The sequence below is a fragment of the Danio rerio genome, chromosome 19 (assembly GCF_052040795.2).
Source record: "Danio rerio strain M-AB ecotype USA chromosome 19, GRCz13ab, whole genome shotgun sequence".
Taxonomy (NCBI): domain Eukaryota; kingdom Metazoa; phylum Chordata; class Actinopteri; order Cypriniformes; family Danionidae; genus Danio; species Danio rerio.
In genome coordinates this window covers 2,250,001-2,260,000 of record NC_141039.2, presented here as the reverse complement: position 1 = coordinate 2,260,000, position 10,000 = coordinate 2,250,001, and the positions used below count along the sequence as shown (strand labels likewise).

Here is a 10,000-nt window from a genome sequence, read left to right as displayed (position 1 = left end):
GTCTTTGCCCAAAAAGACACGCAAGAATGGCACGCTGTACGCCATGGTGTTTCTGCATCAGGCCGGAGTCTCTCCATGGCAGGATCCACATCAGGTTCATCTAGTCACTCAACTGACCACATACATGCTGCCCAAACCTCCAGAGATCAGCCTGATCACAGGACAGGACGAGCCGGAGGTAAGAGACGCCTCAGACTGATGATTAATAGGCGATTGACCTTATTCTTCAGGTTCAAGTAATTGAATCTGTCTTGTGCTCAGAAACCAGATCAGCAAAAGCAGAGCAGCGACTCTGAGCTGGACCGTCCCGTTTCTCACTGGCGTTCCCGTCTGACGCTGAATGTGGTGTCCGAGAACTTCCTGTTTGACCGCGAGGCACTTCCTGGAGATGTTCATCGCTACATGAGAGTGTGAGTACATCAGTCTGACCTCTGCTTTTATATTTAACCACCTGCTGTTACCACAATACTGGAGCTTTTAACTTGATACCCTAAAGTGTCAGGAGAAGCACTTTAGCAACGAGACCAGCAGCCTGTAAGTACATTTAGACTTGTTTCAGTTGTTGTGTATGGTTTGAGGACTTGTTTTCAGCTGTTTGTGTTACGCCTGTTTCACACCGCAAGCGGCAGCGGCGTGTGAGCAGAGCGTGAGCAGCGCGTGTGTTTTCGGCGTCCATGTTAACAGATTAGAGCTTTCATACCGCATGCAGCTGCAGCGCGTCAGAGCGAGGCGTGAGCGTCGCCGAAGCAGCAGTGCAGCGATAGTTTCGGCGCTGGGTCTATTTTTGACGCGCTGCTCACGCTCAATTAAAGTGACAGTGCTTTGATAATGACCAAAACACATTGAATGACAGTAAAAAGTAGCAATTTTACCCAATAAATGCGTTAATAATGTCAAATGGTTTATATATAGTCATTCAAATTAACTTAAAACGATTAAAAACGGCAACAAACATTTATTTAGGCCCGAACTACAAAACCAAATGTAAAACTATTTTACTATCAGTTTTGCTTAAGTTGCACACTAGTGTTGTAGGAGAGGGGAAATGGAATATTTACGGGATTTGTAGTCCATGGCGAAGTGTATTGTGGGTAGTGTAGTTCGACACGCATGCTGGATGATGTGAGCTCGCTGTGTTCTGTGCAGCTGAGCAGAGGAAGAAAGTTTTAATTGGCGAAAATAAGTAAAAGAATGGCATGGATTGGTTACTTTTGTCCGTCTCATCATCTGCACGAGCATGAATTAACGAGCTGTTATTCTGCCGCTGGACAACACTGAAGCGGAGAAAGTAATACTAGTTTAATCATGTATAAATATCATTATAACTATATTGTATAAATATGATTATAACTAGGTCTACAGCAACTTGATAATCAAAAAAATGACATGATATCACAGGCGATTGTCTTCTGACTGTAGACACTTCTCATATAAGTTAGCTTGAGAAGCATACAGTACTATTTGATCTATAAAATTTGTAAAATAAACATTTGCAGGTTAAAGAAACAGCATAGGAGGGGCCTTGGTGCAGATGAAAAGTTTAAAAAGTGTATTTGTATATAGAGAGACATGGATAACTAGATAGAATAGACAGATAGGTTGATCTCTGCAGCAGCTGCCGAAGAGCTGCGCGCTGCAGACGCAGCTGGTGTGAAAGGCAAACGCCTGCGTGCTGCTACTGCTCGACATACGCGATGCTCACGCTCTGCTCACGCGCCGCTGACGCTTGCGGTGTGAAACAGGCGTTAGGTTATAGGACATTTAAACTTGTTTTCAGTTGTGTATAGTACTAGAAAAGTTTAGCCACAGTTTCCTTGGTTATTATAAGAGCTTGTGTGTCGAACGTGGACGGTTTCACTTCGTCCGCCGCAGTTTCGGGCATTGTTTTACTCTGGAGGCGTGTCCAAACACCAGGTAAACACTATATATTGAGCACGCTAGCTTTAGTTAGGAGAGGCACTTTAGCAACGAGACCAACAGCCTGTAAGTACTCGCTGTTTTTTACTCGCTGACTCACTTGCTGTTTTCAAGAAACGACTAAAAACTCAACTATTTAGTCTCCACTTCACTTTCTAATCTGCAATTGCCTCTCTGGATATACCACTAACTGTACTACAAAAAAAAATTACTAATACTTTCCTTCTTACACTTTACACACCTGAAACTTGCCTACTGCACTTATTCACTGTTGCTCTTATAGTTGTGTAAATAACTTCCTTGTCCTCATTTGTAAGTCGCTTTGGATAAAAGCGTCTGCTAAATGACTAAATGTAAATGTGTCCATGAAATACCTCCATTATTTATTTTGAATTGTTCCGAGGTCCAATTAAAATCTTATAATGATTTCTTACATCCCAAATAAAAATCCCTAATTTATAAGTAATTGACCTTTTTTTGTGTGCCGTTTCTCACTTTGTGTCATCAGAGAGCTCTGTTTGAGTGGGTGTGGCCTATTGTAGACTCTCAAGTAAATGTCTACTTTGATTGGCTGACAGATTTGCATATTAACAAGGCTAAATATGCAGTGTAGCATAAGTAGGTGTTGTCTTTCTGTGGAGGCGGGGCTTATCCAAACTATCCGCTTGTTAAGTGGTGACGTGTTTGTGACGTATGTAATACTGTTTCCGGGTCCAAGCAACCATTCATTTGAGTGGAGAAATCATTCGTTTATGATCACCTTTTATTCCTATCACACATTAAAGTTAATTTTACATAAAGTCATAGTGTACACAACAATCTCTGGGCTTGCTGCATAACAAATACCAAAAATTTAACAATTGAAAAAAAATTTTTATCACTTTCTGGCCATCGGATATTAGGCATGGACATATATACTGCGATCGTGATTTTCGAAAGCATTAAATCACTTTGTAAACGTTTATTATTACCATTTCATGAGTCTCCCCATTCAGTTGAATAGAGCGCCGGAAGCCGCTCCGCGTGACGTCACACTTAACAAGCTGATTACATCATAAAGTCGAACATTCCGTTTTCTAGCATTTTCTCAGACTGTCTTCAATATACGCTGATTTTAGAGGAACAGTAAACTATTGAGTTTTAAACTTAGAGGATGTGTTTATTGTCTGAAGAGCTCTTCTAGGTCAAAAGATCAACATATTGTTGGTTTCTCAGTTCATGACCCCTTTAAAGAATGACAGTGCTGTTGTTTATACCATTGATGACATTTACAATATTTAGACAAGTCTTATATTAGCCAAAGTTCAAACCTGAAATATGGCTCGGTGTTTAGGAGTTATACTGCTGGTCCGGGTTGGCACCACTTCTTTCTTAGCTGAACAATAAAATAAAATGACTCTGGCTGTTTCTCAATATGCGTTCTTCAGCGGTCTTGCGTCCTCGTGTTCTCGTGCAACGTCATCATCAGCTGCCTAAGTTCAGTTCCAATACTCAAGACCGCAAGTACGGAGGACGCGTGAAACTTCTCAGATGTGATCTTGATATCGAGGACGCACCGATGCAGACTTGAGCATCGAACTCGCTCTGGAAGTCCCAGAAGTCATTGCGACTGGAGGTGGGAAGCGCTGCATTTTATATAGATTTATTATTAAAGTTCATAGATATGAATTATTTACCTCAGGAGTTTCCCTAAATGAAACGGTGAAAGTAAACATCACCATGGACATCTTAATAAAGGAATAAACACATTAAGGGTTGTTTGTTTGCTGAAATTCGTATTAAAATCTGTTTTATTTATATTGTGCAACATATATTTATAATGTTTTTATGCAAAGTATATATTTTGAAAAGGGGAAAAACAATAAATCGTTGTATGAAGGCTGTAATGTTTAAATAATTTACCATTTAAAACGCGTGAAGGTCATGTGACCATCAGGAAGAACGCAGCATCTCATTTCTCAAAGGACGCCTTCTCTGCCCTCGCGGTCTCCTGAGTTCGTTCTTCCGAGGACACCTGGCAAGACCGATCTCCACAAGAACACAAGTCCGTTCTCTGCGTTCTTGGAATTGAGAAACAGCTATTGATTAATGAATTAATGTATATCTGAATAAAGGAGTAATGCTATAAAATGTAAGTCTTATCGTTATTTTTTTCATCACCGTGCCTGTGTGTAATTCTCTGTATTGTTGTTGTCTTGCAGGTATCAGAGCGGGAAGAAGATGATTTACCTGCCGCTGCTGTTTGTGGATGAGCTCAGCAACAGAGTCAAGGATTTAATGGTACTGATTTAATTCTCTTCTCATTTCAGATGTTTATTCACAGCTCCTGTATATTAAACATTCGCACTGAGGCTCTGTTCACACCTGCTGTTCAGTGGCATTTCAATTGATCACATCACTAATGTCTGTTCACATCTGATGTTTACATGCATCACTGTTGTCCACTTTCAATTAGTTTTCTGATGAGTGGAGTATGTTTAGACTTTTTTTTTGGTACTAATTTGCATAATATTAATATTTGCATTATATTTTCATGAAATTTGTTTTTAAATCGAAGACGCATTTTTGTTAATTATTTGTATTGTGAATATTTTAACATATAATTTAAGTGAGATTCAGAGACTTTATAAAAGATATGTATAAATCCACCGTGGTATTTGGGAGTTAGAACAGCATGCTGCTTTCGTTTCTAACTTAACTGTGTTAAAATCAGTTCCTGTAAGAGAATGTTTCTGCCTCCAAACATCAGATTTGCTTTTGACCACCCATGGATGTTGTCGAAAGTAGTCAAGCTCAAAACATTCAATACTCTATTTACACCTGTATTTAGCATCATCCACTTGTGATTGGATTGACAGAAACGCATTTTAATAGATCATGTAATCAGTGTTAGGCCTTAATTACACCGAACAAGCTTTTTTTTTTTTTTGCATTGAGAGGCGCCTTTTTAAAATGGTTTTCTAATCGCCACTAGCGTTTTGAGCGCTGCTTATAAAGTCAACTTCCAGTTGCATCTTTTTAAATTGTCCAATCAAATAAAAACCAGTGGCGATTTCGCTCACAGTTCAAACACATGCGCTATAGGGGAATTGACCCTTCGCTAAGCCCCGCCCTCCTTAGTTACTGTTGCTATGCCTGTCAGGCTTTCGTGCCTGGCAGGCTTTTACAATGTGTGTGCGCCGATGTCAGACATTCCCAGGGATATAATGTCATTTTTGGTGAACAGGTGTGATATCCGAGAAAGCCAGACAAAAAAGGACTGCAGTATGCATTACAGGGGTATATTCACCACATAATAGGCGACCGATTAGAGAATAATTCAATCAAAATTGAAGCTAGCTTAGCCTAGCCGCCTCATACGCTAACCATTCAACAGCTTAGCTCATGCTCATCAGGAGAGGTGACCTTTTAAAAATAATCTAATAATAACAAATTAACTATGACTAAGTTAACTTACTATGGCGAAGGCTTAAATGGAGCATTTCTCAAAATGTCGAGCAAAAAAAAAAAGGAATAAGACAGCTGGGAAACATAACATGCGTTGTATTTTTGTAGGAAACACAGTTTAGAGCTGTTTAGGGTAAGAGGTGTGTGAGTTATTGCCGTCAGTTTATCACTGATTGTGTCAGGAATATCAAAACAAAACCAACTCAGCTCCGCTCCTTTAGCGCCCCTCACAGAGCTAGATCCATGCTGGCATTTCTCCTCTTGGGTTTTTGGTTTTGAAAAGGAAAAAATTCCACCATCCCATCCAAGCTTTAAGGATACCGGGTATCAGATTTGCACAATTCATATGTACTCGCTCGAAACCTTGACGGAGCCCCTGCATGTAGCTACAGTTGCTAAGCCACAATTGGTGGGTGGCGGTTTTTGGGTGTGGCTTAGCGAAGGGTCAATTGGATGAACTAGATTGGCTGTGTTTCCCAGTATTGGGTTGCAGCTGGAAAGGCATCTGCTGCGTAAAACATATGCTGGAATAGTTGGCAGTTCATTCCGCTGTGGCGACCTCTGATTAAATGAGGGACTAAGCTGAAGGAAAATGAATGAATGATTTACATTTATAACAGTATTAACCCAACAGCAACGCTTGCACACAACATGCAGCTGATTCAGTGGATGCCTAGTGACATAGGAAGCAGTGTGGTGCGCCTCACATTCTCAGAACAGAAAAGCATGTTCATTGTGATCGGTTCTTTAATGGGGTTAACCTGAAATGTGTTTCGCAGGAGATCAACAGCAGCTCCACTGAGCTTCCTCTGACCATCACATACGACTCCATCGCTCTGGGCAAACTGCGCTTCTGGATCCACATGCAGGACGCCGTTTACTCACTGCAGCAGTTCGGTAAGACTCTGTGGACATGAAACTCAATATGCAAACATTATTTAGTCCTTTTTTTATGATGTATATCCAAATCAAGAAACAAACATTACCAAGATGTAAAATAAGTCTTTAGTGTGTGTGTGTGTGTGTGTGTGTGTGTGTGTGTGTGTGTGTGTGTGTGTGTGTGTGTGTGTGTGTGTGTGTGTGTGTGTGTGTGTGTGTGTGTGTGTGTGTGTGTGTGTGTGTGTGTGTGTGTGTGTGTGTGTGTGTGTGTGTGTGTGTGTGTGTGTGTGTGTGTGTGTGTGTGTGTGTGTGTGTGTGTGTGTGTGAAATTTCATCTCTAAATACCACACAGATTATGTTCTCTGGCTCTCTGAAACTGACCCCTTTCAGGCTTTGATCCTAATTGTGGTGTTTTGGTGACTGTAGCTTTAAATGCAAATGAGATTGTGCTTCTTATAGAAGAGGGCGGAGCTACAAACGCCAGTGTGTCAGCATAGTGGCAGATTTAAAAACAACGTCCTATGCAAATGAGGGAGAGATGGTCACTAGTGTCAATCAAAGTGTTTCTGCAGACTGTTTTGATCAGGGCTGATTATAAATGATCGATTTAATAAATGTTTACCATTAGAAGCTGCTTATATTCACACACTGCTGACACACAACTGTGTTTAAACCCCTTATAAAAGTTAATTTATGAAGGATAAATATGCCGTAGTGTTTTTTGGCTAAAGTTTCTATAAGGTTGTTATTAAAATATGCAAAAATGTGCTTTATTTATTTTTAATTATTGATTATTAATTATTTTTCAAATATTAGCACTAAAGCATTTATTTAACTAAAGGCATTAATATTTATCCTTCAAGTATAAATGTTATATTTTCTGCCTTCACTTAACAGCTTTAGATTGGCAATCAAATTATTTATAAAGCAAATAAGATGTACACTGAATTTACTTGAACATTTCTCATGCAGTTGTTGTGCAAAATGTACATAAAATTCACAAATTTCAACATGAAAGAAATTTAACTATGAATTAAAGTAATAATAAACTAACATGTTCTATTACTATTGCCATAGCTGTTGTATTAAATATTTTAATGGCATTAATTTTTTATTAATTAGAAATATTCCTCTCAGGTTGCATTGTTTACTCAGTTAATTGATTCATTTTAATTGAGCACATTTAATTTAGATTATGCATTAATCTACAAAATAAAAGTCTTCTTTCTCTGTTGTATTTTGCATTTCAGGCTTCACTGAAAAGGACGCAGATGAAATCAAGGGGATTTTTGTGGACACTAACCTGTATTTCCTCGCTCTCACCTTCTTCGTGGCTGCTTTCCATGTGAGTTTAAGGTTTTACACTGAGATTAATCATCGTTCTGAACGTTCACTGCATCCGAACATCACTGTGTGTCCTTTTCCAGCTTTTGTTCGACTTTCTGGCTTTCAAAAATGACATCAGTTTCTGGAAGCACAAGAAGAGCATGGTTGGCATGTCCAGTAAAGCAGGTCAGTGTACTATATTTATTGTTTGTTTGTTTTGTTCAGCAAAAAATACAGGTACCTTTTACAGGACTGATTTGCATGCTTTTCATGTTCCTGCAAAGTGTTTTTGCACATGTGAAAGGTTGTTCTGTATTTTTGTAAATAATCTCCATGCATAACAAAATGTGTTAGAGTGTTATTTTTGAACTCATTAATAATCATGATACTACACACACACACACATGGTAGGAAATAAAATATTAGTGGTGAGATTAAAATTGAAGTATGTAAATTATACTTTGTATATTAAGGAAGAAAGATAGATGGATATGAAAAATGTATATATATATATCTCTGTGTGTATAATAGATATATAATCTCACCGGCCACTTTATTAGGTACATCTTAGGTACCTTTAGCCTTCAGAACTGCTTTAATCCTTCATGGCAGAGATTAAACAAGATACTGGAAAAATTCCTCAGAGATTTTGCTCCATATTGACATGATAGCATCACACAGTTGCTGCAGATTTGTCGGCTGCACATTCATGATGACAACCTCCCGTTCCACCACAGCCCAAAGCTGCTCTATTGGATTGAGATCTGGTGATTGTGGAGGCCATTTGAGTAGAGTGAACTCATTGTCATGTTCAAGAAACCAGTCTGAGATGATTGAGCTTTTTGACATGACGCGTTATCTTGCTTGAATAAGCTATCAGAAGATGAGGACACTGTGCTCATAAAGGGATGGACATGGTCAGCAGCAATACTCAGGTATTCTGAGTACTTCCCCATTCTGATGCTCGCTTTGAACTGCAGCAGATCGTGTTGACCATGTCTACATGCCTAAATGCATTGAGTTGCTGCCATGTGATTGGCTGATTAGAAATTTGCGTTAACAATCAGTTGGAAAGGTGTACCTAATAAAGTGGCCGGTGAGTGTAGACGTCATTTAAAATGTAATATTGCTATAATATTTGTTAAATTAGCCTCACATAATGTGTGTGTGTGTGTATATATATATATATATATATATATATATATATATATATATATATATATATATATATATATATATATATATATATATATATATGTGTCAGATATTACTGTACTTTCATTATTTTTATCCATTGTTAAATTTTTATTCATAAATGTGGTTTGAATCCTTTGAATTTATTATGTCATATATCAAATTAGTGAATCTGCTGTAATATAAGGTGTGTGTGTGTGTGTGTGTGTGTGTGTGTGTGTGTGTGTGTGTGTGTGTGTGTGTGTGTGTGTGTGTGTGTGTGTGTGTGTGTGTGTGTGTGTGTGTGTGTGTATGTGTATGTGTATGTATATGTATGTATATGTGTGTGTGTGTGTGTGTGTGTGTGTGTATATATATCAGTGCTGTGGAGGTGTTTCAGCACTATCGTCATCTTCCTGTATCTGCTGGATGAACAGACGAGTCTCCTGGTTCTGGTGCCTGCAGGAATCGGCTCTTTGATCGAGGTACAGCAAGAGTGAATGAATGAACGATGTCTTCTGTTTTTATTTTAGCGTCTTTACTTTTTCATAATAAGCTGTCGTTGTCGCTAAAAGAATGTAGAAGATCCGCGGCTGTAGGCCGCCATTATGGAACAAATGAATCTTTGGTTCGGCTGGCTCAGTGGTCAGCACTGTCACCTCACAGCAAGAGGGTCACTGGTTTGAGCCTCAGCAGGGTCAGTTGGCGTTTCTGTGTGGAGTTTGCATGTTCTCCCCGTGTTCGTGTGGGTTTCCTCCGGGTGCTCCGGTTTCTCCCACAGTCCAAAAACATGCGCTATAGGGGAATTGAGGAACTAAATTGGCTGTAGTGTATGAATGTGTGTGTGAATGACACACATGGGTGTTTCCCAGTACTGGGTTGCGGCTGGAAGGGCATTCGCCATGTAAAAAATATGCTGGAATAATAAAGAGACCAAGCCGAAGGAAAATGAATGATTAAATCTTCGGTTTGTTACACAAAGGAGGAGGAAAATAACATCAGGACGACAGCAGCAATGAGTCTCCTCAAGGATGCAAAATGGGTCATAACTGTGCTCAACAAGACCACCGCGAGGAGTCCTGCTTTGCGGATTTCACCTATTGTGAGTTATTTTAACCGAGGGACCACTGTACCTATATTTGAACCGGTTTGCTCTTGTTTTTCAGGTGTGGAAAGTGAAAAAGGCTTTTAAAATCCACGTCATATGGAGAGGCTTGACTCCCACATTCCTGGTAAACTCCAGCAGTTTCTTAACTCA

At 39.3% G+C, this 10,000-nt stretch overlaps 2 protein-coding genes across 2 annotated transcripts in view; one reads left to right on the top strand and one right to left on the bottom strand.

Moving 5' to 3' along the window:
• Positions 1-10,000, bottom strand: part of dennd3a (DENN/MADD domain containing 3a) — a 400,395-nt gene that overhangs the window by 225,827 nt on the left and 164,568 nt on the right. The window lies entirely within an intron of this gene.
• Positions 1-10,000, top strand: part of clptm1l (CLPTM1 like) — a 17,047-nt gene that overhangs the window by 4,227 nt on the left and 2,820 nt on the right. The window contains 8 exon segments of the mRNA NM_001002380.1: positions 1-178; positions 262-410; positions 4,119-4,197; positions 6,144-6,261; positions 7,494-7,588; positions 7,671-7,755; positions 9,124-9,227; positions 9,909-9,974. The exon segment at positions 1-178 is cut by the window's left edge and continues 12 nt beyond it. Of these exon segments, the coding sequence (NP_001002380.1) occupies positions 1-178; positions 262-410; positions 4,119-4,197; positions 6,144-6,261; positions 7,494-7,588; positions 7,671-7,755; positions 9,124-9,227; positions 9,909-9,974 (874 nt within the window).